Raw genomic sequence first — 27,718 nt, 5'->3', positions numbered from 1 at the left:
GAACGGGGGCGGCGACCCAGGGTGGCAAAGAGACGCTATGAAGGTGCCTCCTGCTTTCTGCCTCTAACAATCACCCTCAGAAGTCCCCTAGCCCTCGGGTGGGGAGTGAGCGGCCGCTACGGGGACGAAGGCGGGCGCCCGGGTCTGCGAGGGAGGGGGAGCGCCGGGGCCTGGGACTCAGCGTGCGGCGTGTGCACGCGGAGAGCGGGCGTATGAACGGAGGCGCTGAAGTGAATGGAGTTGGGGGTGGACTGGAAACATCCCCAAACAGCACAGGCTGCAGCCGGCTGGCGGGGGGGCGGGGGGGGGGCGTAAGTCCTGAGGCGCAGGCGCAGTCGGGGCCCCAGTCCCGCTCCCTCCTCCTCTTCGTGGCTCTTTCTCCGCCCCACTCCCCTCAAACACACTCGCACACGGGCTCTCAAGGTGTTCTCCGCACAGCGGAAGATGGCGACAGACTGAGGGGGCATGGCCAGCGGGAGCCACGGGGCCGTGCCGCTCGGCTGCCGCCACAGCGGTCCGAACGCGAGGCGGAAGCTAGAGGCTCACTAAGTAAAGCCCCGCGTCGGCGTCCGGCGCCTGTGGCGCCGCGGAGAGCTAGGTGGCCCGCCCGAGCCGGAACTCCGGAAACGACGGGCGCTGAGCCGGAGCGGAGCTGGCCCCGGACCGGCCCCGGCGAACAGCCAGAGCGCGAGCGAAGCCCGAAGGGCTGGGCAGCGGGCCGGCCGGCGGGCCTAGGAGGGCGCAAGCGAGGCAGGGAGCGGTGCGGAGCGGGCGGCCGGCGGGCGGGCGGGCGGACTGGCGGGCGGGAGCGGAGCGGCGCGGGGCGAGCGAGCTGAACGGAGCGCGGCGACCGGGCCCGCACGGCGGCGCTGAGGGGCGCAGAGCTGCGCCGAGCCGAGACGGCCGGAGCGGAGTGCTAGCCGGGCGGCCGCCGGCGCGGAGTGGAGTGGCGCTGGGCTCGGGGCAGCTGAGGGGCCCGACACTATGAGGAGTGCGGCGCTGCCGCCTCAGCCGCCACCGCCCCAGTGCCCCGCACCGCCCCCCGCCGGGACGCTGGTCAGTGCCTAGCGGGCCGGGCGGCCGCGCCCGGGCGGCGAGCAAGGGAGCGCGGGACGGGCGCGAGGACGGTGCGAGAGCGCCCCGCCACTCCGGCCTGAGCGGGGCCCCGGGCCGGCCGGCCTGCCTCGCCATGCAGCCCCCGAGGTAGAGCCTGGACGGCGCCGAGGAGCGCGGAGCGGCGCGCAGCCGCCCGCCCGAGACGGCCGTCCGGCCTCGCGCCCGCCTGCTCCCTCCAGCCCGGACCCCCTGAAATATGTTCAGGGGCGCTTGGATGTGGCCCGGAAAAGACGCCGCCGCGCTGACTATCTGCTGCTGCTGCTGCTGCTGGGCTCCCAGGCCGAGCGACAAACCTTGCGCCGACTCCGAGCGGGCGCAGCGATGGCGACTGTCCCTGGCGTCCCTGCTCTTCTTCACCGTGCTGCTCGCTGACCATCTGTGGCTGTGCGCGGGGGCCCGGCCCCGAGCCAGGGAGCTGAGCAGCGCCATGCGGCCGCCCTGGGGGGCCGGCCGGGAGCGGCAGCCGGTACCTCCTCGCGCGGTGCTGCCCCTGCCGCCGCCGCCGCCTCCCGGCCAGCCCAGCGCGCCCCCGGGCACCTGCGGCCCGCGATACAGCAACCTGACCAAAGCCGCCGCCGCCGCCGGTCCCGGGCCGGACTGCGGCGGCGTCCCAGAACCCACGGGGCTGGACGCAGCTTGCACCAAATTGCAATCTTTGCAGAGACTTTTCGAACCGACTACCCCAGCGCCCCCTCTGCGGCCCCCCGACTCCCCTTCCCGTGCCCCGGCCGAGTTCCCCACCGCCAAAAAAAACTTGCTCAAAGGCCACTTTCGGAACTTCACTCTTTCCTTTTGCGACACCTACACGGTCTGGGACTTGCTGCTGGGCATGGACCGCCCCGACAGCCTGGACTGCAGCCTGGACAACCTGCTGGGGGACCTGCTGGCCGTGGTGGCTAGCCCGGGCTCCGGGGCCTGGGAGGTGTGTAGCAACTGTATCGAGGCGTACCAGCGGCTCGACCGACATGCTCAGGAAAAATATGACGAGTTCGACCTCGTGCTGCATAAATACTTACAGGCAGAAGAGTACTCAATCCGGTCCTGCACGAAAGGCTGTAAGGTAGGGACTGGCGTCCGCGGCCACAACGGCTGCCGCTTTGGCGGCGGGAACGGTGGCGGTGGAACCGGGAGAAAAAAGGTTTCCCCCTGCACCCACCCGACCGCCTCCCATCACCCCCACCGTTCTCAGTGGGCCACGGGTAGTGCTACTGTGGGACCCTCCGCGGAGAAGGGGCCTCAGGGATTTAGGTCAGGTAACCACCTGGCTAACTTCTATTGATTCTGGGTTTGGGCACCATCGGACAAGGGCTTTCTTGCATCCCGCCCCCCGCATGAGGCGGGAAGGGTTCGGGGCGGGGCGCGGGGGGGGGCAAGTCAGCAAAGGGGTGGAAAGAGGGCTCTGGCTCCCCCAGCCCCCATCCTTAGCCAGCGATGCCCCTTTCCTTTCCTGGGCTGGAATGGAAAGTCCTGGGACTGGCTGCTACAAGGGGAAGGCCAAAGGTGGGGGGAAGAATATTTGCCATTTAACCCTTACTCTTCAGCCCCTGCCAGTGGGTGAGGGGAGGGGCGTTTGGTCGTGGGACACAGCACACTGCTGACCTTATATGACCTGAGGTGGCTGGTCAGAGCCTAGGCAAGTGGAGCCCCAGGGTGCCTGTTTTCTCTCAAGAAAGGAAGCTGCTAGCTCCTCTCCCCCGACAAGAGAATGAGCTGGGAGCCGGGCACAGCAGCTTGTGAGAGGGTCACTGAAGGCTGGTGCATTACAAGTCTCAGGTGCCTTCCCAGCATGCTGGGGTGGCAGTGGAGGAAAAGCTGGCTTTCTAAGCTGTTGGGGACAGGCATCCAGAGAGAGGAGAGGCGAGGCTGCTGCAGAATGCACCTGCCTGGGGCAGAGCTGAGTGTTGAGAAACTTCTTGACCCTGAGCAGGGTCATTCTGGACAGTGAGTGTGTGGGGGCTGTAAACGTTTGGGACATGGTGCTACTCCTTTGTTCGTTCAGCCTGCCAGGTGGCCTGCCTTTGAAAGGAAAAGGAACAGCAAGGTCAAAGGGTCAAGTGAAGAGGAGGCCAGGTGGGGTGCTGGCCTCACCCATCCTAGAACTGGGGGCTGAGAGGAAGATGGTTACCTCCCAGCCTAGCTTGTCTCCCTCTGAGGTTTTGGGGAGGGGCGGAAAGTGCCCCTTTCCATCCACCGTGACAGCGGCCTTCTGCCGGGTTCCAAGCTCATGGTGGGCTCCTTAGGGATTTGAGCAGGGGGTTGGGGAGGAAAGGGGTAGCTCCTTGTTCCTGACTTCACTTTCTTGTTCTCCTTTTTCCTGTTCTCGTAACCTAGCAGTCTCCCTCCCGCCTCCCTCAGCCTCAGCTGACTCACTGCCTCACTCACACTACCAAATGAGATATTCCACTTCTTAAAGGTGTACAGACAGATAGACATGCACACACTGCCAAACAGCACCACCGCCACCCCAGGCAAAGTCACACCGAGATGGAGAGAGGTCGGCACACCCACAAACAGTGCCACTGAATCAGACATGGTGTCATACACATGCACATCTCCCCAGCATCTCAGAGACACACAGGCAGAAGTACCGTCACATGAAAAAAGGACACATTTTGTCACATAGGGATAGACATACACCCTTGATGTCAGCCACAGATACACACACTCAGTACAAACAGAAGGATGCAGCCCACTAGCAAGTGGAATAAAGGATGTCTGTCTTTTTGTGGTCTTCACTCTGACCCCATGGCCCTGACATTTTCTTTCCCACAATCTGCAGGATAAAAGAGAGACCATGCCACAACTTTCCCATGGGGTTTTCTTTTTCTCCAGGTCACAGTTGGCTTCAAACTCTGTCTGATGTGGCACTAAATAATAACCCCTCCCATTGATTATTTTTACCAGGCAGTTTGATGGAGAAAAACAACTGGTCTCTTGGATTCAGGAGGCCTGATTATCTCTAACACTTGTTCGTAGTGTGACCTTGGGCACATCACTTCACTTCTCTAAGCTTTTGTTTCCTCATTCATAAAACAAGGATAATAACCCTGGTTGTGCCCACATCCTGAGACTTTTGTGAAATTGAAGTGGGAAGAGGTAGCTGATAATATTTTGTAAGAATAATAAAACATCTAATGGTGATGTCCTGCTTAGGGTTTTTATCCTCTCTCACATATATTATGAGATCACAACTGCCTGGGGAGGCTGGTAATACCAGCATCACTAGCTCCATTTTACAGATGGGGAAACTGAGGTGTAGGCTCAAGCAGTTTACCCCAGCGCCACTTGGCTAACGAGCAGGAGTACCAGGCCTCTAACCCTCATGGTGTTGGTGCTAAGCCCATGCTTTGGCCGTGGTGTCTTATCTGCTCCACAGTGGCCTGGGTCCTCCCTGCTCTCCTTTGTCTCCTTGTCGTTTTCGCTCTCTCACTCTCTCTCTCTCTCCCTCTCAAGTGAACTCCGCCTGCTCTCTTGCTGCCTGCTGTGCCGGGAGAAGGGCAGTGCAAGCTCCACGGCTTTCTTCCTGTCTTTCCCACCCTCTCCGAGAATGTGCTCTCCCTCCGCTGAGGCCTACACCCACAGGCCTCTCAATTCCAGCTGTATTACAGGCCCTACAGGAAAAGACAGCCCTGCTCCCCTCCTTCCTGCAGCCTCTCTCACTTCACCCCAGTGCCCATCTCTATCCCAGACCTTTTTTGCAGATCCCTAGTCTGGCCTACAGCTTCAAGCCGTCCTGCCCAGCCCCTCCCCCAAATGGGACCCCTTGGAGATAATGCCCCGTCCTCCAAGCTTCTCCAGGGTGGAAAGCCCACAGCCCCAGGCCAGGGTGAGGAGGCCTCTTCTGCTGCTGGAAACCAAACCTGGAGACTTTGCTCCAGGGCCAGGTGACACCCCCCCACCCCCCCGTCCCCAGGGGCCTGTCCCGAGTATCTCAGATCTTTCCCGGGCAGCCCCAGAAACCCTGTTCTCTCGCTTTGCAGTGTCTGCCCCTGTTTTGGGCCACACAGGGCCCCACACATCATACCTGTCCTCACTGCTGCCTGTGACACCTCCCAATTTAGTACCAGCTGCGACATTTCCTTAATGTGCGACTGACTTCCTCTTGCACAGCAGGGCGATGATAACGTAGGTTGATGCCCATCCCCACCCTGGCCTCTCCCAACCCCCAGGGCCACTCTCCACCCCTCCCTTAACTCCCTGTGCAGGTACCCCCTCAGCCTTTGCCTCCCGCTCTGCTTGGCCCTCCTGGCCCTGCCTACGGTTACTGGACCACCTCCTCACTCCCCCAACCCTCTCCATCTCCCAACCCTGCCAGGCCCTGCCTGGTTCTGATTGCCTCTTCCTTCACCCCAGCCCCTTCCCTAGTCTAAATTCAGTATAGTCTAATGGGGACAGTGGTGAAGATGGGAACAAAACCCTGACCTCTTCTCTCATAGCTCTGATCCAGGAGGAGATAGAAGCCCAAGAGAAGGCCAGTGCTCAGCTCTCACTAGCCATAGGGCCAGGGAAGGATGCAGTAGTTCTGTTTTCCTCTAGACTGACCCACACCCACCTGGAAGATTGTATATTTGGTTCTGGGTCTCACACTGAGCAGGTAGGAGGAGGCTAAAACCCAAGTTCTCCTGGATATAGTTGAAGGAGCTGTTTCACCAGGAGAAGAGGAGACTCAGTAGGGTGTGGTCTCTGACTTCAGACCTCCGAAGAGTGGTCGGGGTGCCAAAGAAGAGGCATGTCCTGCTTAACCCCAAGGGGACTTCATGGTTAGAGAGTCCTAGGCTCAAACTCAGCTCTTCTATGTATTACCCACGTGACCTTGAGCTAGGGACTCAGCTCTCTCATCCTCACTTTTCTCATCTGTGAAATGGAGCTAATTCATCAGAATGGCCCTGTGAGCTCATTATTAATGAGAAATCTGCACAGTACCTAGACCTGGCATGTCAGAGTTGTTGACTTAACAGTTTTTTCCTTCCAAAGAAGAAACAGAGTGCCTTGGGAGGAGGTGAGTTCCTTCTCCCAGGGGAAAGGTCTAGGCTGATTCAGGCAGACCCCTAGAGGAAATGCTGTGGAGATGACTGACTCCAGATTATAGGGCAGGTTGGACCAGCCACCTCTGAGGTCTGTGTCAGCTCAGAGCTCAGGCTCATGAACAGAGGCTGCTCCCTCAGCAGCAGGATTGAATAGAAAGGGCCAGGAAGGAGGCCTAACACCCACAAGCAGGGGAAGGGGCTGCCAGAGCCAGCACCTTGCCTTCTGCCCTTACTCTAGGTACCCTGCTCTTCCTCCACTCTGGCTGGCAGCTGTTTCTGCCTCGCTGCCTTCCTCTCTCCTCCCACCTGCCACAGCTTTTCTGCCAATCAGGACTCCCAGGCTAACGCTGGTGCTGCGAGCAGGAAGCTCAGGGCACTGGGCTAAGGGCAGGAGCCCCAAGTTGGCAAGTGGTCCCTGTTGTCACCCAAGCTTGCAGGCAGGGAACTGCCCCACAGTCAGCCTCCCTGACCCAGGGTTCTTACAGGCAGAGAACCTGTTCACATGTGCAGGGTGGAGGAAGAAAGGGGGGGTCAGTCAAGAAGCAGGCTCCTAGGAACCATGGCAAAGCTTCGAGGAGGGGCATCCAGATCCGTGGAAGTTCATTGGCCACAGACATGAGCACTGGGCTTCTGGGAAGGGCCAGCGAGAGGGAAAAGTCAGTGTTTGTAGCTCGGACAGGATATAGGAGTGTAAATGTGGGAATGGGAAAGTGGCCTTATGCTACCCACACCACTCTGAACCCCTTCACCCCTATCCTGACCCACCCCACTCCCAATCCCCACATTCCCCCCAATTCTGACCCACCACCAACACCCCCTATCCATACACCAAGGACTGCACAATTTTCCCAACCTTCTGTTAGAAGGTCTCCCTATGTTAGTCGCTCAGTCGTATCCAATTCTTTGTGACCCCATGGACTGTATCCCCCAGGCTCCTCTGTCCATGGAATTCTCCAGGCAAGAATACTGGAGTGGGTAGCCATTCCCTTCTCCAGGGGATGTTTCTGACCCCAGAGATCAAATCCCAGTCTCCTACATTGCAGGCGTATTCTTTACCGTCTGAGCCACCAGAGAAGCAGAAGGTCACCCTAGACCCTTCCCAAACCACACCTGCACCTCACTCTCTATTTCTTACCCCCACACCTACACTCCTCTAGTCCCCACTTCTCCCCACAGTTACCCCCACCTGCTCCCACCCCTTCCTTTCCCCCCTCGCCCTTCACTGCTCCCTTCTAACAGCCAGCCCTCTCCCATCTCCCATCCTGCTCCATTCCCCTTGTCTCTCACACTCCCCCAACCTTTACCCTGCCCCAATTTGATCCTCTTCTGGCCTCATCCCCTAAGCACTATACCTCTTGCCCTTGTCACCTCCATGCCCCCTCACCCCTCGCATCCCTCACACCCCACTCACTGTTTGCCTCTCTGATCCGCATCCCTCTTCCTGCCCCCTTTGATCTTCTGGTCCCCTCTTCTCCTGTCCTCTCTCTCCCTCGCTGCTCTTTTTCTCCTTCCTGCCTTCTCTCCTCCCCACTCAGGGTGGACATGTGCACACATGCTTAGACACACAGACACACAGTCCTCTTCATGGCAACTTCCCATCCTTCCCACAGGCTGGTGCCTGACTACTATAGTCACCATAGCAACGGGAACCTCCAGGAAGGATACACTGGTATCTCCTGAAGGTGGGGGTGGGGGGAATTAGGTGGAGGAAGGGAGCCCAGCAGCCTCCCACCCATCTCTTGGTCTGGCTGGAAGAGTCTGCTGAACACAGTGGAGGGAAGGGTGAGGAAAGGGAAGACAGTGGGTGCCGGTGGGGCTTAGACTAAAGGAGGGCCAAGGATCTCCAAACACATCGCAAGCACAGGAGGGTGCTTCTAAGCCAGGTGGTGTGTGTTGGTCTCCTCCTGCAGCATCAGTGTCTCAGGGAAAGGGCACACCCACCCTTCAGTGTGTGGGTGCATCTGTAGGACACCTTAGACTCGAGGGTGGGAGTTTGCCCTAGAAAAACTTCTCCCTCAGGGCAGTCTTTTATGTTCCCACCCTGTGAGGCTGTTTACCTGTTGTGCGCCCTTGCGCCCTGGGAGTCAGACCTGCCCCTCCCTGCCCCCAGCTCACATCTCAGCCACATGTGGATTCCAGCTGCAGGTGTTTGTTGGAAAGCCAGAGGCAGCTTCTGAGGCTGGGGTAGACAAATGTGGGCCTCCAGGAGCACCATTCTCTGATGCTGACCCAGGCGGCCTCTTGGGAACAGATGTGTTATTCCTGTGGTTACAGAGGTGCAAACCAGGGTGTGTGCAGTGATACTGGACCAGACTTTTCTTCCTGGGCATGTAAGGGCGTTCAGAAAAGCCCGAATTTTTGAGCCAGACAGGTGCTGAGAGGGGAGAGCAAGGGTACCAGGTGAATTGCAGCTGGCCCTGGGGAAGGAAGAAGTTACTATGGAGTAACAGGTGCTGCCAGGGCCAAAGCTCCTGTTTGAATGGACTCTGGAAAAAGGAGCTGGAACCTGAACCACAAGTCTCTGGGCCAGAAGGCAAAGGCAGGCTGGCACCAAAGAAGAAAGAGAAAGGGGAAAAGAAAACTGCCAGCTTTCAAGTGCCTGGGAGATGCCAGGGCTTTATGTGTGTCCATGAACTCAGTTAATTCTGACAGTCATCCTAGCAGGCAGGTACTCTTATAATCCCCTTTTTACAAATGTGACAACTGAGGTTCATGGACAGAAAGGGACCCATCCAGGCCACATAGCTAAAAGGTGGGAGGACTGCCGCACAAACCCAGGTCTGTCCATTGTTTCCCCAGTCACACATGTACAAAGAAATGCTTAATAAACTCCCTCCAGCTGTCAGAGGCAATGCCCAGCTGACTATTGAGAGACTGGAGTGAGAAGCTGACCAAGTGCAAGGGGATCCAGCAACACCTACTGCCAACTTGTAGGGAGCCCCTGGAGTGGCTCAGATCCAAAGTGGGGACCTACCAGCACCGTCTTTGTTCAGTACCCCAGTCTCTCGTCCTTGAGCCCCAGTGATAATCACTGGTAACCTCTTGGGATTGTGACAGAGGATGAGAAAGGGAGGTGTTTGCTCCCTTCTATTTCTAAAGGCTCTTCCAAGGAGATGGGAGGAGCTGGATTCCTCTTGCCTGGAGGGGAGGTATCTACTATATTCTCAACCCAAATCTGCTAGAAGGATCAACCAGAGCATGAGAGGAGTACATCCCCCTAAGCAGGCCTGAGCCCTGCCCAGCTTTTGCTGGGAGAGAAAACGATGAGACCTTGTTACCCAAAAGCCTCTGGGCTTTGGACACACAGTTCCCATGCCAGGGTTTTGGTGAGCCCTGGCCTAGGATGGCTGAACTTCTCTTAGAGGTAGAAGGAAGTGCAAACTCACCAAGCTCTGCCTGGAGAAGGACATGTGGCAGTGGTGGGTGTTACTGTTGCTCCCTGTCTCTGTATTTGGTTTCCAGCAGATAGCATGGCTACCTGGCTGATCTGTGGAAGGTGAGCATATCTGCTTAGTGTTGAACTCAACTAAAACTTCCAACCAGGTTAATCCTTCAGAATTATTATAGACTCAGAATCTTAAAAGAAGCAAAAAAACTTTTTTTCTCAATTACCAAAAAGATGATCTTTGAAATATTTTGGAAAATAGAAATATAACAGTTGAAAAGGGTCCTTGAGATGTTCTTAATGTTAGTGTATTTCCTCCCAATATGTCTTTTTGTGGCATAGTTTTTTACTGTAGTAAAATATACATAACATCAAATTTACCATTCTAACCATGTTTAGGTGTACAGTTCAGTGGCATTAAAGTATATTTGCAATGTTGTACAACCACCTCCACTATACATTTCTAAAATGTCTTTATTCTCCTAAATAGGAAGTCTTTACCCGTTAAACAATAACTCTCCATTCCTCCTCCCCCAGCCCCTGGTAACTTCTATTCTTCTTCCCATCTCTATAAATTTGACTATTCTAGATAATTCATTTAAGTGGAATCATATATACTTTTTGTCCTTTGTGTCTGGCGTATTTCATTTAACATAACATTTTCAAGGTTCATCCACGTGGTGGCATGTATCAGTACTTCATTCTTTTTATGGTTGAATAATATTCCATTGTCTGGATATACCACATTTTTAAGATTCATTCATCTCTATGGACATTTGGGTTGTTTCCACTTTGGGACAATTATGAATAAAACTGCTATGAATGTTCATGGACAAGTTCTTGTGTGGACCTATATTTTCATTTCCTTCCATCTTTTGGCTATTGTGAGTAATGTTGTTATGAACATTGGTATACAAATATCTATTTGAACCCATGCTTTCAGTTCTTTTGGTTGTATACCTAGACTTGCTGCATTACGTGGTAATTCTATATTTAACTTTTTGAAGAGCCTCCATATTGCTTTCTACAGTGCTGCACCATTTGACATTCTTATGAGCAATGCACAGGGTTCCAATTTCTCCACATCCTCATCAACACTTACTCTTTTCCTTTCTTTTTTTTTGATAGTAGCCATCCTAATTGATGTGACTACATATTTTTTACATAGTTGAAATCATCTAGGTTTTTTACTCTACTTTTTCTAACTTATTGCTAAAGTTATACTGAGTATCTTTCCATGTAATTAAATATTCACAAACCACATTCTTTTCTTTTTTTGGCTGCACCACATGGCCTGTGGGATTAGTTCCCCTATCAGGGATCGAACCTGGGCCTCGGCAGTGAAAGCACAGAGTCCCAACCACTGGACGACCAGGGAATTCCCACAAACATCATTCTTGATGAGCATATAATATTCCATCCCATGAATTTAGTGCAGTTTATTTACCTAGTCCCCTATTATTAGGTATTTACCTTCAACTTTTATAAATAATGCTGTGATGGATAACTTTGTCCATAAGTCTTTGTCACATCTACAATTTTATTTTCCTAATAAATTTTCTACCTCAATCATTTTTTTCTTATTTCTGTACTTTGCTAAGTTTCTTAAATCACAAAATAATGCACCTTCATTGTACCAAATCTAACAATACAGAGGTTTATAAAAAAATATTTAATAATCTTTCTGTTCCCTCCTCTCCCAGTCCTACTGCCCTGAGGCCACTGATGTTAACAATTTGGTGTGTATCCTTCCATCCCTCTTTCTGAGCTTACATTAACATTTGTACACAAAATGATTCTTTCCCTTGTTTTGCATACACGTGAAAGCATATACATTAATTCTGCAGAATGAACTTCTGGGATGAGTCTTACAGAATCAAAGAGTATTGACCTTTTTCAAGCTTGTGGCATACAAATTTCTTTCTTACCAAATTTATTTCCAGAAGGGTGATTCTAATTTAAACCCTCGCCACAAATGTAAGACTAATTTACCACTCTTGTCCAGTATTGAGTATCATATTTTTAAAAACTATATTAATTTGGAGCTAAAAATGGTATATCATTGGTTGTAATTTGCATTCCTTAGGTCAAACATTTGTTTTTCTTATTTATGGGCCATTTGTATTGCTTGCATTGTGAATTGTCTATTTATGTCTTATGTTTTTATTATTGATTTGTATGTACTCTTTTATGTGTATTAATGAGTTTTTTCTGATTACATTTATGGCAGTTTTTTTTCATTTATTATTTGACTCTTGGAGCTGAAAGGGGTGCATTGGAAGGAAAGGAACTATCCCAGGCACTTTTATATACTTTATCTCACTTAATTCTTACATCTGTCTTGTGCCTATATATTTATCCTTGTTTTACTTAGAAGACTGGCTCAGAGGAGTTAGGTAACTAGCTCAAGGTCATCCAGCTAGTAAGGGTTGGACCTGGAATTTGAATTCAGGTCAAATCCAGGGATTTAGTTACCAGAAGGCACTGGTACTACCCGATCTGTACGAGTGTAATTTTACTATAGGTAAAGCTTTGTGCTAGTTGATTTACAGACATCATTTGCAGAAAGGTTAAGGATATATGCTCTTACTATCTCCCATTTTGTAGATGAGGAAAGTATAGATCAGGGAATTTAAGTAACTTGGGTGCGGTTTCATAACTAGTGAGAGCAGACCTCACCTTTGACCACAGGACTGTTTGAGGTTAAAGATGTTTAACCCTGTCTTCTCCCTATACATGCTGCCTCCCTAGGGACCATCTTCTTGGATACAAAATTGAGGCTCAGAGAGAGAGAAAGTACTTTGCTTACAGTCACATAGCAAATTAGTGACTGAGTCTCTCCCTCCTTACAGATGACTTGTCTAAGTTCATACAGCCAGTTAGTGGCAGAACCCAGCTCTGGCTAACTACCTGACCAGAGCAAAGGCTTTTCGATGAAGAATATTTACAGAGCAAACTGGGGAGAAAGAGCAATTAGGTAGAGTGTGTGGCTGCCCTGAAACCTTTCTAAAGGAATTAACTCTGGTTTTGGAGCCTTCTAAAGCAAGGCAGTTCCAGGAGCCCCTACATGGTAAGACCTAGGACAGGAAACCTCATGTCCAAAGACAAGAAGACCTTTCTACAAGGAGACAGCTGCCTTCCCATCACCAGTGGCTAAAGCAGGAACAGTTGCCTCTTTTCAACACTCCCAGGGTGTGTGTGTGTGTGTTTGTGCTTGCACACAGGCATACATTTAGAGAAAAGAGGAAAGGGAGTGCTTTGATAGAGGAATGGAAATGGTCTTTTGTAGCCCCTCGTACTTGAATGTTCTTCACCCCACACCCCCTTACAAAGAAAACTTATATCAGGAATGAGCTGCATATACAGATTTTAGAAAATCACTCTCCCATCCAGTCCTAGAAATCTCTCCCCAACTTGACCTGAAATTCCATCAAAAAGATTTGAGTAACAAGCTAATTACTTCAATGGTCATAGTGAAATGGAGGGACCATCCAAGAGACAATATTATATATAAGAGCTTGGGCACTGAAGTCCAGGTAAACCTGACTTCAAATTCTGGCTCAAAATCTGTCTACTACATAAAACAGTTGTTGAGACCTTTCATCTCTCTTGGAACCTCACTTTCTTTGAATTCAAAACTAAGAAATAGGGTCATTGTGAGGTTTCAATAACATATAACATGCTAATCTCTCAAGAACACAGTGCCTATGAAATGGAAGGTGCTCAAGAAATGGTAGCCACCATTATTGTTATTGCCTGTGTGGCCTTGGATGAGCTGTTTAAATTCTGGTCCTTCCTGTTCTCACCTGTAAATATGTCTCCATCTCAGGAGGTGGTTGTGAGGATTCAATGAGTTAATAAATGTCAGTTGCTTAGAACAGAGCCTGGCATATAGTAAGCACTTAATGCTGCTGCTGCTGCTGCTAAGTCACTTCAGTCGTGTCCAACTCTGTGCGACCCCATAGACGGCAGCCCACCAGGCTCTCCCGTCCCTGGGATTCTCCAGGCAAGAACACTGGAGTGGGTTGCCATTTCCTTCTCCAATGCATGAAAGTGAAAAGTGAAAGTGAAGTTGCTCAGTCGTGTCTGACTCTTAGCGACCCCATGGACTGCAGCCTACCAGGCTCCTCTGTCCATGGGATTTTCCAGGCAAGAGTACTGGAGTGGGGTGCCATTGCCTTCTCTGAAGCACTTAATAAATGGTAGCTATTATTATTCTCACTTTAATTGGTTGTATTTAATCTAAATGACTGCCTAATACTCAATTGAGATCAACAACACTTTCCCTTAGGAGGAGGAAAAGGTAATTTGGGAGCAGGAGGTGACGTGTTCAGTGTGGAGGTGGAAAGTTAGGAGCCAGAAGGCAACGGGAGAGATTCTAGTGAGTGAGAACACAGAGACATGCTCAAGTAGGAGAGGGAAGAGCCAGAGATGGAAAGACTCCAAAGCCTTTATTTACCTCACCCTCAGAGACCAAGCACAACTGACAGGTCCTTTCAGTGGGTCTCTGTTCTCCCCAGCCTGCCGTCCGTTTAGCAAGGTTCTGTGTTTGAGGATGGAAGTAAGGTAAGGGCAAGGAGCTGGTTTCAGAATGATCCCTGCAGGAAGCTGGAGATACCTGCCTGAGCCTGAGCCCAGGATTAGCAACGTGTGGCAGACAGGCATGCCTGTGAGTGGGCAGTGGGATTTCATGCCCAGCACATTTGTGTGCAGCTCAAATGAAGCTATGGTTGTCAGTGTCACAGTGGCACCATTTCTGTGGGTGGGTAGCCTGCACTGCTTGGGCACAGAGGCCACCAAAGTTCCCCTCCTCTCACACTAGCTCTTCTCTTTGGCTATGGGACCACTCATTAATTTCATTGGCCTGTTAACCTGGCCCAAGCCCATGGCCCAGACAGTGGTGATGGAATAGATGATCCACGACTAGACACTAGGACCTGGGGTTTGGGGGCTGAGTCTGGTAAGGTTGATCAGGTCAAGTGTTGGGGACTTTGTTTTGTTGTTTTTGAAGTTCATGGCTGCATTAGTTTATATTCTTATTTTATTTTCATTTTATCAAAGTAATATATGTTCATAATTTTAAAAGACATATTAGCTACACATGTATACTGAATCTTCAGTTAGACACTTAGCTTTTTCTTTTGATATTTATTATCACATTTTTTATGATTTGCCAATACTGCTGCTATTTTTTGACTTTTCTGTTTGAAATATCTTTGTGCACATGAAGATACACACATATACATATATACATATGTATATCTATCACATATATACATATATATCCTTGTAGCATCTGTCTTTTAAATTATATATAATATAATATCTTTTAAATAATAAACAGCAATCTCAATGCTTATAATTAAAGCAGAAGCCCTCTGTTCCAACCCTAAGCCTCATTCTTCAGAGTCAAATACTTCTAAACTTCTTAGCTGTTTCTTGTGATATGTACCTCCACATCTCTAAATAGTATGCTATTATTTCTTGATTTTTTTCTGATTTAAATATGTACTGACTTTAAGGAGCCTGATAGGCTACAGTCCATGGGGTCGCAAAGAGTTGGACATGACTGAGCGACTTCACTTTCACTTTATAGAGGGGTATTTAGTTGTCTTACTACCAGCAGCACCATATGCACACTCCTCTCATATATCCAATATTGTCATATCAGAATTTCTGGTTTTAACAGTATTCCATATTTATATTATTAGGATTATAAATATTGTTCATAGCTGAGTCATGTAGAATACTGTGATTATATTTTCTTCCTTGGCCAACTTGTTTTCCTGGAGTTAATAATTGCCTCTTTTTTCCCCCTATTTGCTTAGTTTTCTTTTTTTTTTTTTTTTTTTTTTTGCTAATGCATTCCCAATTTCTCCATCAAAGCTGTAAAATTCATGTGACACATTACATAACCATTACTTCCATCCTTTTCTTGGAGATCTCCACCTTCCTCCAGTCTGGACTAGTTGCTGGAGGCTTGGCTTTTAAGAGGTTGGATTTAAAGCACTTAGCAAGCATCTCTTCTGTACACCTAGTTCCTTGTGAAGTCCTGAGGGAAATACACAGATATGTAAGATACAACCCCTGTCCTCAGGGAGCCTACAGTCCCAAGAATGTTAATAATTTATTCAGATATCTCACCAGAAGGCTTGAGCGCCTTCCAGGGACTTTGATCTAAGCTATGTCTTTGATCCCACACTCTAGGCAGAACTTCTTCCCTCCGTCTCCACTAAATTATCAGAAGAATACAATATAGTCTCCCAGAGAGCAAATGCGTTCTTAGACTGTATTAACAGAAACAGAGCTTCTAGGATTGGAAGGCTGATATTTCTACTTGACTCTGTTGATAAACTCTGTCTAGGGATTGCATTCAGTTGCAAGGGACATGGAAAAATAGGAACTTGTCAGAAGATGATGATGGCATGGCAGCTTGGACCAGTCAGAGGGCCCTGAAAACGGTGGTTTTGGGATATTGTCCAAAGTTGGCTGTAGCAGCCAGAGCCCCGGCTCCAGCACAGTATACTGATGAGCAGAACTCTTCCACTACACTCTTCAGTTTTGCCTAAGGAGATATATGCAAGAACTTTCTTCAGAATCACTGCACCATTAATAAACAAAAGAAAAAAATATTCAGAGAGGAGAATTATAGGATGTTCTATGCAGGAAATGTATGATGTATTAGGAATGGAGGATTACAAGCATTTTGCTCCTTGGTGCAAAAAAACAGATGTAATATCAAGGAGATCTGAATACTGCAAAACATGATTAGAAATTGGGTTTCTACCTGCAGTGGAGCACTATATATCAGTAGTAACCTTAGTGTAACCACATTTGGTAAAGGCATACTGTGCTGATGGGAAGCTCTTCAATCATTTGGAGACTGTTTGGCATTTTAGCCTAGGTCTTCCTGGCTACCCAAGAACTTGTACTTTGGATTTTTTCAATTTCTCTTGAATTTTGCAAACTTCTACCACAGCTTGCCACATGGTTTTTCAATGAAGTTGTAAAGCAGATGGTGTCTGCCTTTGAAAGAAGAGCATGTAAGTGTATGGTCCAGAAACAAATATACTTCAGGAATTAATGCTTCATGAAGTTCATCGCACATAAAGAGAAAAACAAAGTGGTCACCTACTTGCAACTAGTTTATTTACTTTTGGAAAGTGCTTTCGTCATTTGCTTTTAGAAGTCAGAAAAAGTGAAAGAAAGTGAAGTCGCTCAATTGTGTCCGACTCTTTGCAACCCCATGGACTCTAGCCCACCAGGCTCCTCTGTCCATGGGATTTTTCCAGGCAAGAGTACTGGAGTGGGTTGCCATTTCCTTCTCCAGGGGATCTTTCCAGCCCAGGGATCGAACCCAGGTCTCCCACATTGTAGGCAGACACTTTAACGTCTCAGCCACCAGGGAAGTCAGAAAGCATTTGTCAAACCCAGCTTTGATTATAAACTTGTACCTTTGAAAATTTGCACTTGAAATATGAAACCACGTGTATGTAGAATTTAATCAAGTTTAATTCAGACTAATATGCATATTAGCATATTTATAATAATGGGGTGTCATCACTGTTGCTAGAATACTGACATCACTCTTCTGAACAGAAATCAAAACTGTAAATTTAAACCTTTTAATTATCATGTCACCTGAAGAGGCTGGTTGAGATACTCATGAAGTGTGTATAATATTAACCATATCATGTTTAAATTATTAAATTCAGACTATTTATAACTTATTGTTTTAGGGCCTGCCTCATGGCTTAGGATATTGAGTAGTCATCAGATAAAGTAAAACTTTGACTTAAAAATATTGTTAATGAAGGTTCCCTGGCACTTTTCTTATTTTTAAATTGTTCCTATGGGTAGTGTAGATAATTCAATGTTAAACTGAGCTTAGCTTCCAGATAAATAATTTTTTGTTGAGTGGTCCAGAGTTTTAAGCTACTTTTCTCTTTGTTTGCAACCCTCTCCCCAGTCCTTTGGCTGCTATTTTAATAATGCTGAATCAGTGTCAAATTTTGTCTATAGCAATGGACAATAAATGAAGATAAGTTGGCTGATATGTCTACAGCACCATGCATCCTTATTTTCTATTTATTGTGTGAATTCACTTTCAATAATGTATTTCAAACTGATATTTTTGTAAACAAATCAATGTAAGGACTGAAGTGGTAACTTAATAAAGTTAATCTGTTTAAAAAAAAGAAAAAAATAGGAATTTGTCTGAATAGGAACAACCAGGATAAAACAGAAATGGAAACTACATCCCCCAAAAGAGTTGAAAAACTAGTTTGGCTTCTTGGAAAAGTAGTGTACACATAGCTCTCTCCATTTTTTTTCCCTCACATTCCCTTTTAAATTGGTTTCTGTCCCCACTGCTCCACTGAAACTGCTCTCACCATGATGAAACTGCCAGCGTGTCCTCATCTGCTGACCACTCTTACTCTTTGAGACTTTCTTCCCTAATTTACAGAATGCTGCTCTTCTGTTTCTTCTCCAAGCTCTTTAACCACTCCCTCGTCTTCATCATACTCCCTTCTCCTACCTACCCCCAAATGTTAATGTTTTCCAGGGATGCGCTGTTGGTCCTTTTTTCTATGTGTTCATTCTCCCTAGGCAACATCCTCTACTTCTTTGGCTTCCACCATTGCTTTATAAGTCAGAGTGAGCTAGGTTGTGCTGTGAAAGAAAGAAAGAAAGTGAAGTAGCTCAGTCGACTCTGTGACTCTGTGTCCGACTCTGTGACCCCATGGACTGTAGCCCACCAGGCTCCTCCATTCATGGAATTTTCCAGGCAAGAGTACTGAAGTGGGTTGCCATTTCCTTCTCCAGGGGATCTTCCTGACCCAGGGATCGAACCCAGGTCTCCCGCATTGCAGGCAGATGCTTTTACTGTCTGAGCCACCAGGGAATTCCCAAATATCAGAGGCTTATAACAACAGTTATTTCTTGCTCATAATACATGTCCAAAACAGGTCATCACGGAGCATCTGTTCATGATAGTCACCAAGAGACCTAGGCTAGTAAAAGATCCATTTCAACATCACTTCCACAGTCAGCAGCAGAGGGAAGAGAATGTGGCAAATCATACTCCAGCTTCTTAAAGCTTCTCCCCAGAAGTGATCCAGGTCATTTCAACTCATTTCATTGGCCAGAGTCTTATGGCCACAGCTAATTTCAAAAGGTGTGGGAAAGTATAGTCCTACTATGTTCCTAGTGATTAACTCCTTAACCATTGGTAACTCCCAAACCTTTATCTCTAGCCCAGACCCTCCTTCTGAATGCAGACCATTATGTCCAACTGCCTCCTTGACATTCTACCTTGCCTAGTATATATTGACCTATACTTCAAAGTCAGCATGACCAAAAACTGAATTCATCTTCTTGACCCCCAAATCTACTTCTCCTCCTGCTTTCCCTTCCTTAATGAATGAAACTACTATTCATCCTGCCACCCAAACAAGAAACCTGGTAGTCATCTTGACCCCCTCCCTCACCCTCAATCCCCATATCCCTAATTTATCTCTTCTCATATCCATCCCCTTCTCTCCATTTTTAATTCTGCTGCTACTGCTTCAGTTGAGGCCCCCATCATCTCTCACTCAGATTGTTGCAATAGTCTCCTAGCTGATCTCTCTACCTGCAGTCTTGATGCCTATAATCCATCATCCACATTTTCAGAACATAAATCTAAAAAGTTAGTCATAGAAGTGATAAGCAGTCTTTTAAAAAGCAGTTATTTAAAACTCACGAAAGGTTCTCTGTTGCCTATAGGATGAAGCCTGGCATCCAGAACATATCATAATATATTATGATACTATGGCCATGGCCTTCCTCTGCAGCCTGATCTCCCATCATGGCCCGCTTCGTATCCTCTAACTATGCTGAACTACCAACAGTGTCTGAACCTGGCAGTATTTCAAACCCCCAGGCCTTTATACCTGCTTATTCCTTTGCTTTAAGTGCACTTATTCCTGCCATATTCTATCCAGTGAACTTCAACTCATTTTTTCTAAGCCCCAACTCTAGCCTCTCCCATATGAAGATATTTTCCTATGCTTCACCCCTCAAAACACAGTTGATCCTTCCTCCCTTTATGGGATCACCGTACCAAGTACATACTACTTATTCAGTGACTTCTAATGATTGATACACAAGGTTATCTCTCCTGCTCCTTAAAGATAGCAATCTTGTCTTCCCTATCTCTATCATCTTTAGTTCTCCAGCACAGTGCCAGGCACTCAAACGTGTTCCAAACGTGATCATTGCAGGAAAAAAATGAATTGGAAGACCTGATCTGATTCAAGGAAGTTTACAAATACCTCCTGCAGGGCTGGCATGGAGACAGGAAGTTTATGGCCCCAGAAGAGCTAGTAGGAGCCATGAGTAATGCCACAGAGAGGCATTATGTCAGCTCAAAAGGAGAAAGAATTCTTTAACTGTGAGAGTTGTCTGAAGATACGGGCTTCCCTAGGAGAATGTGTGCTATGACAAGAGGTTTCCAGTCAGTAGCTGGATAAGATGTGGCAGTGATGTTGGAGTGGAACTTCCAACAGCAGATAGGGAGGTGGGGTTATGATTGTCACAGTCCTTTCCATTCTTGCATGGTCATGAACCTGCCTCCTCTGCTCACCTGATTGATATGGGTCATCTAGGCTCCTTCAGAGAGCTGCTCTTGCACCAGGGACACCACTTCTGCACTAACCAGGCTGCCCCTGGTCTTGGAGCAGGTGGCCTAAGAGACTTGGAGGTGACTGGCCCTCTGGAACTACACTGGCTCTGGGTTCATATATACCTCTCCAGCTATCTACCCTGACTTTCCTCCAGGCCAGGCCAGGCCACTCTGACTCATGACTGCTCATTCTCAGCAGCAGGAAAGCTATTGCTTATTTTTACAGCCACTTAAGTAAAGCCATGTCACCCACCTGCATTTGCGCTGTAATGCCTCTAATCTCAGTATGACTTTGCCAGTCCCAAAGAGCTACTCCCAGAGTTATGTCCATTATCTCCCTCCCCTGGGTTGGAGAGATTGACTTTAACCTTACCCTGTTCTGATCCAACTCTTTGAAAGCCCAGAATCAGGAATAGGGGCACGTGGCTCTTTTCAGACCTGCCCATGGAGGTTCTTCACACACTGCTAGGTATGGACTCAGTGCAAAGAGACATCGGATTAGTCATCAGAGTAACTCCCTTCTAGTCCTGGCTTTATATTAATAGTTGATTTCTTGCATGTTTCTGAATTGGCTGAAACAAATCCCTTTTCTGGGCCTCAGTTTCCCCTTAGGTAAAATCCAGGGGCAGGGTGTTTACTTGTGTGCTGTGGACAGTGGGTTTCATCCCCAAGCCCAGCCCAGACTACCACTCTGCCTGTACAGTCTCTGCAGCTGCAGCTCCTGGCCAAGTGTCCCAGGGGTGCGTTAGGACAACAAGCAACGATGAAGAGAAGGTCTATTGGGAGTATTTGGATGGGAAAACTGGCCCTAGGGAGGGAAGCAAGTTGGAATCCAAGAAGGAAACTGCCAACTTTCTGGTTGGCAGGAACTGAAGCTCTTCTTTCTGGAGGTTTTCTGGCCCCCAAAACAAGGAGTCCAGGGTGGCCTCCTCTTCTTAAACCTTCTGGCCCCGAGTCTTGGCTGTGGGCTGTGTATGTATACACACACTCATGTGCATTCCCGCAGCACCCTGGGGGCCTGGACAAGTCACCTGCTTCTTCCCAGAAGAGCATAAGAATGAGAATGCCTGGGCAAGGGCTGCACGCCAGGGAGCAGGAAGTTAAGGCTCTTTAGGTCCTCCTGCTCCCCGCTAAACTAGCAGCTGCAGAGCCCAGGATGGGTGGGGATCCCTCTCATCTTACCCGCTCCCATTTCAAGAGTGGTTTAACAGCCCAGCCGGGAGGAGGGGTGGGATAGCCTTCTCAGCTTCCTTTTTGGGTTAATTGGTGTTCCCTCTAGTTACTCCCTGCTTCCTTCCCCTCCCAGTTCCCATAGCAACTTGGCTGTATCTGCCAGAACCTGAGTGAGCCCAGCAGCAGCCTGCTGGACATGGGGAAGGGGCTTCTGTAGGGAAAAGAGGGCACTGCCAGGTCAAAGCTTCCACCGCACCCATCGTCTGCTGCTACTTCAAGGGTCCAGGATGCTTAAGCACAGTGTACAGGGCGTGATAAAGAAGCCTTTCCTGCCAGAGCTGGAGTTTGAAGAAAAGCCCAGAGCAGGCCTGGTTCTCCTCAGCTGTCCTCCCCTCCCCACACACCTGTGTCCTGAGTTTAGAATGCAGTCACTGATAGGATGGTCCCGTAGGAAGAACCCTGGAGTTGGAGTCGAGAAACTGGGTTTCAAGTTCCTCTCTCTGCCACTATTTAGTGTGACTGTAGACAAGTCCTTCCCCCCTTTTCTGAGCCTCAGTTCCCTCAGCTATAAAATAAAGCAAGGCTAAGATCTCTGCATATTAAAATTACCTGAGCTGTTTTGAAAAACTCTAGATGTGTAGGTTCCACCCACAAGGATTCTAACTGCTTGGTCTGGAGTGCGATGTGAGCCAAGCAGGAGCATTTTTAAAAGACTGAGTGATTCTAATATGCAGCCAGAATTGAGAAACAAGCAAAAGATCTCCAAGGGTCTCCCAACTGACTGCTGTCTGGTTCTGAGACATTTCTTCCTTTGCCCTGCATGCCCCATCTCCAGCCAGCCCTATAGGTCTCGAACCTGGCTCTCTCAGCTCTGCCCCTTCCTTGTGGATGAATGCCCAGGACCCCTGCAGCTGCCCAAGCAACACAATCCCCTCTGGCTCAGTTCTAACACTGATGAGATGAGGCAAGTGACTTAGGCCTGTCTAGGGAAGAGGGCTGCAGAGACTAAGGCAGGCTTGCTGTCCAGGTGGTTGCCCTGAAAGCCAGACTTTTCATCTGAGAAGGACCCCAGCCCCTCTTAAAGCATGTGGACCAGTGCAGTGACCTCAGCTGGCCATCTGCTGAGCCAAGGAACTGGATTACCTCTCAGCCCCTTCTTCCTCCATTCCCCTCACTAGTTCCTTGCCTGTTCCTGCCTTGCCACCCACAGGCCTGGTGTCTTCCTCAGGCAATCTGCTCGCCCACTTGTTGCCATGGTGACTCTGGGGGGTGGGGCTTGAGGGAGGGTCATCTAACTAAGGAGAAAGGCCTCCCTCCCACAATCAGGCCACCCCTCTTCCTGCCTCACCTCCCTCAACTCCCTCCCTCTCTCTTAGGGCAGAGACGGGGAGTGCCAGCCACCAGTGCCTGCTGTTAGGCTAATTGCAGTTGCCTGGGAGGAGGGCTGACCCTCCACTGCAACCTCCTCACCTGGGAGCAGGAATATTGAACCAGAATCGCGCAGGGAGAATCCCGAGGGGGCCTCTGAACCCCAGTGGTGGAGGGCTGGGCTGTTCCACACAGTCCAGGGTGAGGGTGGAGGTAGACTCTGGGTCCAGTCTGTACAGATTAGGGAAGAGGCTGTGGACAGAGAGATTTCTCTTGGAACTCTGGGGCCCACAGGATGGAGGGGGGTCTCTGAGGTCCTGGGGCCCTTAGCATTACAGATTTCTTTTTGTCTTTTCTTTCTTTCTTCCCCGTATCCTTCTGCTCTCTTATCCCTCTTTCTTATCTCAGTTCTCCTCTGCTCCCATCTTATTCACCTTCCATATTCCCATGCTGGCTCTTAAACCCTCTTTCTTACTCCTTCTTTCTTGCCTCTCCTCTTCACAGCCCCTCTTCCACCTCTCCTGTACCTCACCGCTATCCCCTACTCTTTCTTACCCTTCATCTTCTCTTACCCTTACCACACCTGTCTGCTTCCCTTATACCCTCCATCTCTCATTCCCCTGCTTCCTCCCCAACCCTTTTTTTCCTATCCTGCAAGTACCACCATTTCTCCCCCTCCATCTCCCTACTCTTTATTGCCCTCTCTTTCTTCCTCTCCTGCTCCCTTGTACTGCTGACCCCACTACCACTCTCTCCAACCCCTGAGCCCCTCTCCTGCCACTCCAGATCCCTCTTCCCCTGCCTCTTACCTTTACTTGTCCCTTTCCACCCTCCTTCCACTCCCTTCTCACTCCATTGCACAGACCTTTTATCCCAATAATTTCACTCTTAAGAGTTTATGTAAATAAAATTTAACACAAGTATTCAAGAGAGATGTGTATAGACTTATTCACTGAAGCATTGTTTGTGATAGTAAACACCTGGAAATAAATGTCCATTTACAAGAAATTGGTATCCTTTGCACTTCATTCATACAAAACCATTCTCCATTCCTCCAACACATTGTACATTGCACTCACGTCCGTACCTTTGCTTAAGCTGTTGCCTCAGTCCAAAATGCCCTTTTGTCTCTGTCCCATCTCTGCCCTTCTCATCCAAAATCCTACTTTGAATCCCTGCTCAACTCTTATCCCCTTATTGAAATCTTTCCCAGCTTTCCTATTTACTTCCCTCCCATGGCCAGTGATTTAACTTCTCTTGTAGAAAATGTGCCATAGTTTCAAGTTAGATGAAACCGGAGTTTCTCTGCGAGTAGGGACACGTCCTCATATACTCGTCTGGTTCATTGCATTAGCACTTGTGTTTTTTACGTATATTGCACTGAGTACACAATGGTCAGTAAGACACGCCTACATCCGCTTTCATGCAACTCACATTGTAGTGAGGCTGACAGAGAAGAAACAAGGATGCCGACAAACTCATACTTGTGGCGAAGAAACAGTTAAAGAAAAGAATGATGAGGGGTCATTCTCTAGCTAGAGTGGTCAGAAAGACCCACTCTGAGGAGATAACATTTGAACTGAGGCTTCAAAGTTGAGAAGGACCCAGGCAGACCAGAAATGGGTAATCAAGAGCATATCAGGCCAAGAGAACAGTGTGTGCCAAGGCCCCAAGGTGGGAAGAAGTAGGGCATGTTCAAGGAAAAGAAAGAAATCCTCAGCGTGTGGAGCATGATGAGCTGGAAGGGAGAGGTAGAAAATGAGGTTGGAGAGACAGGCAGAGGCCACGTTATGCAGGAATTTGAAGTCTGTGGTTGAAAGTTTGGATTTTATTCTAAATGCATTGAAGGATATGAAGCAAGGGAGTAACATGATCAAATGTCATATTGAGATCCCTCTTACTCTTGTGTAAACAGTCGATTGGAAAGAGCATAAGTGGAGGCAGCGAGGCCACATAGGAGACTGTCATAGAGGTGACAGATGACAATGGCCTGCACAGAGTCATGGACGTAGAGGGAGACTTGGCATGCCTTGCTGATAGACGGTGTGTGGGAATGCCTATTAAGAGAGACATGATGGCCGACACCTAAGTTTCTGGCTTGAATATTCAGATGCATGGTTGTGACGCTTAACTGAAGTGGTCAAGACTTAGTGGTGTGGGCAGATTTGGAGTTAAAAAAAAGAGGACAGGAGCTAAATTTTAAGATTTAGAGCATGTTAAACTTGAGAGGCCAGTGAGATAGCAAAGCCATGTTCCTCAGGAGGATAATTTGCACCCCAACCCACTACCACCATCCCCCACCACCACACCCCTGCCCCCACTTTGGAAAAGGCCAGTGTGGGGTTACATTGCCAAAATCCAGGTTCACAGTGGAGTTACTTGCATTTGAGTGTACATGTTTAATGTCTGTAAGAAGCTCTGACCATGTTGCTCAGAGTGTGGTGGAAAGGCCTCTGGAAGCAAAATAACCTGGACCCTTGTTCCAAAGGCAGATTCCTGAGCCCTCCTCAGTCCTCTTGAAGCTGAATTGGAGGGGGCCATCTGCCTATTTAGCAAGTATCCCAGGGGATTCTGAGGCACACTGAAGTCAGACAGCCATTGCTACAAGGAGCAACTGAAGAGCCTGGATGTGGGCGTGGCTCTGGGCATCCTGTTAAAATGCCGGTCTGACTTGTCAGGTCTGGGGCAGGGCCTGGGAATCTGCACTTTTCACAAGCTCCTCAGTGATGCTGATGCTGCTGGTCCAGGTCCACACTTTAAGGAGCAAGAAGTTAGATCAGTGGTTCTCAATAGGAGATGGTTTTGTGTCCCTTGTCCCCCACCCTGCTCAGGGGATATTTGGCAATGGGCAGAGACAATGGGGAGGTGGAGGATGTTACTGGCAACTGCTGGGTAGAGGCAAGGAATGCTGCTCAATATTCTACAGTGCATAGAACAGCCCACACTACAAAGAATCCTGCAGTCCAAAATGTCAGGAGTGTCACCATTGAGGAACTCTGGTCTTGATGATAGCCAAAGAGCACAGTGCAGGAAACCTTTCTTAGCTGGGACCCAGTGCCTGGTAGGAAAGGGCTAGATGAGGGGCAGAAAGTAGACACGTGAAGTGAAATGGCCAAGCAAAGTTTGAAGCAAATGAAATGTGGTGTCTGCTCCACTCCAAGGCCGAAGCCAACAGAGCATGGATTAAGTAGAGCTTGAAGGCACATCTGGTGCTTAGTAAGGCAGATTCCTGTTTTTATTAAAAAGTAACCCCTCACATTGGCACTGCACTATAGAATTTACAAAACATTTTCATACGTGTCATATTATTTGATCCACACAGCACCTTAATGAGACAGAGCAAAAATTATCCTCTCCATCTCTTTTCTTGAGTTTAGAAACTTAACACCATCAGCCAAAGAAATGTTTGCTGAATCGAAAGCAAGTGAAATTTACCTCAATACAAGTAACCTCAGAGAAGTCAGGACATCTCTTGGGACCAGCTATAAAATGGTGCAGTTGGTTGGGATGACTGGTGAGACCGTTTCCAGCTCAGATACAGGAGTCATTTTGTGATTTTATCAGTGAATAAATTAAAAGTCTTCGATTACTACAGACTGGGGACTCTGCGTTCTGGCTATGAAATGTGAGATTTTGGGGTAGGAGGTAGTGGTTTTGACCCAAACCCTTCTTCCCCAGCCCCTGGATCTTAGGGTCGGCTTAGTAAGCACACAATACCCTCCCCCAACAGACTACAGGTACACCCCTCCTCATCACTTTCCTCTGACGCCAGAAGGGGCTGGCGCCTGGGCTGACGCTCTTTCCTCTCCCCACAGGCTGTCTACAAGGCCTGGCTGTGCTCAGAATACTTCAGCGTGACCCAGCAGGAATGCCAGCGCTGGGTGCCCTGCAAGCAATACTGCCTGGAGGTGCAGACCCGGTGCCCCTTTATCCTCCCTGACAATGAGGAAATGGTATACGGAGGGCTCCCTGGCTTTATCTGTACAGGTAAAGACAGGGCCCTGGGAGAGGGGGGAGGCTGGGGGCCCAAGGCAGGCACCAGGTTAGGGCTGTGGTCGGGGAGGACAACAGGGAAGTTGGGTTAGGGGAAGGTTAGTGGCTGCCGGAGTGGGCAGTGAGGCCCCAGGTGGGGATGGGATGAAGTAGAATAGGGCCAGGGAGTTATCCCAGAGAAACTATCTGGGGTCCCTGGGAAATAGTGTTCAGAAAGGGATGGTACTAAGGGACGGGGGAAGAGTCTTGGGCAGGACTTGCCAGAGCAGCCCCAGCTTTGACAATCACCTCTCTCGGAAAGGCAAAGCCAGCAGCCCCCTTAGCACCCCACCCTGCCTTCCTTATCCATTGGCAGGGTTGCTGGATACTTCACCAAAGCGGCCAGAAACCAAGTGCTGTGACGTGCAGTGGATCTCCTGTGAGTCGGAGAAGAAGAAGTTCAAGGAGTCTGAAGCCCCCAAAACCCACCACCAGCAATTCCACCACTCTTATTTCCACCACTACCACCAACAATACCACCACTACCACCCCCGCCACGAGCCCCCGGGCCGTCTCGGCCACAAGCCCTCCCTGCTGCCGGTTTCTGGGGGCTCCCGCCTCAGCCCCAGCAGGATCCGGCTCTACATCCTTGTCCTTGTGCTCCTGCATACCATGGTGTCCTTCTCCAGCAGCCAGAGTGGTGGGGGACCGGGCCTGGAGGCACTGCCTGCCCTAGACGAGGGCCTGGCTCGGGAAGAGTGACCGCAGGGAGGGAGATCAGACCTCCACCACGTGCTGACATCAACTCCAGCCCCCCCAGGGGGAGGGGGAGGGGGCCCCTCCCATGGGAGGTGTAGGACCAGGTGGGGGGCGGGGGAAATGGGGGGTCACACATCACCCCCGACCAACCCCCACCCCAAAAGCAGCTCCAACAGAGCCGCCAAAGGGCCCCAGGAAACTGCAAAACTCATCCGGGAGAAAAAGGCAGGAGCAGCAGGTGCCCCCCCAGGC

The 27,718-nt window shown here is 49.3% G+C and overlaps 1 protein-coding gene and 1 pseudogene across 1 annotated transcript; both read left to right on the top strand.

Annotated features, from left to right (window-relative positions):
• The first annotated feature begins 766 nt into the window (after nucleotides 1-766).
• NALF2 (NALCN channel auxiliary factor 2) lies at nucleotides 767-27,469 on the top strand. The gene is made up of 3 exons (XM_055563924.1): nucleotides 767-2,176; nucleotides 26,551-26,722; nucleotides 27,084-27,469. The coding sequence occupies exons 1-3, from the start codon at nucleotides 1,313-1,315 to the stop codon at nucleotides 27,467-27,469; spliced, it is 1,422 nt and encodes a 473-aa protein (XP_055419899.1). The 5' UTR covers nucleotides 767-1,312.
• On the top strand, nucleotides 15,978-16,638 carry LOC129639067 (coenzyme Q-binding protein COQ10 homolog B, mitochondrial-like; annotated as a pseudogene).
• Nucleotides 27,470-27,718: the final 249 nt, after the last annotated feature.

This window comes from Bubalus kerabau, chromosome X (genome assembly GCF_029407905.1).
Source record: "Bubalus kerabau isolate K-KA32 ecotype Philippines breed swamp buffalo chromosome X, PCC_UOA_SB_1v2, whole genome shotgun sequence".
NCBI classification, from domain to species: Eukaryota; Metazoa; Chordata; class Mammalia; order Artiodactyla; family Bovidae; genus Bubalus; species Bubalus kerabau.
Note: the sequence above shows the minus strand (reverse complement) of the source record. Positions and strands in the feature narration are given on the sequence as shown.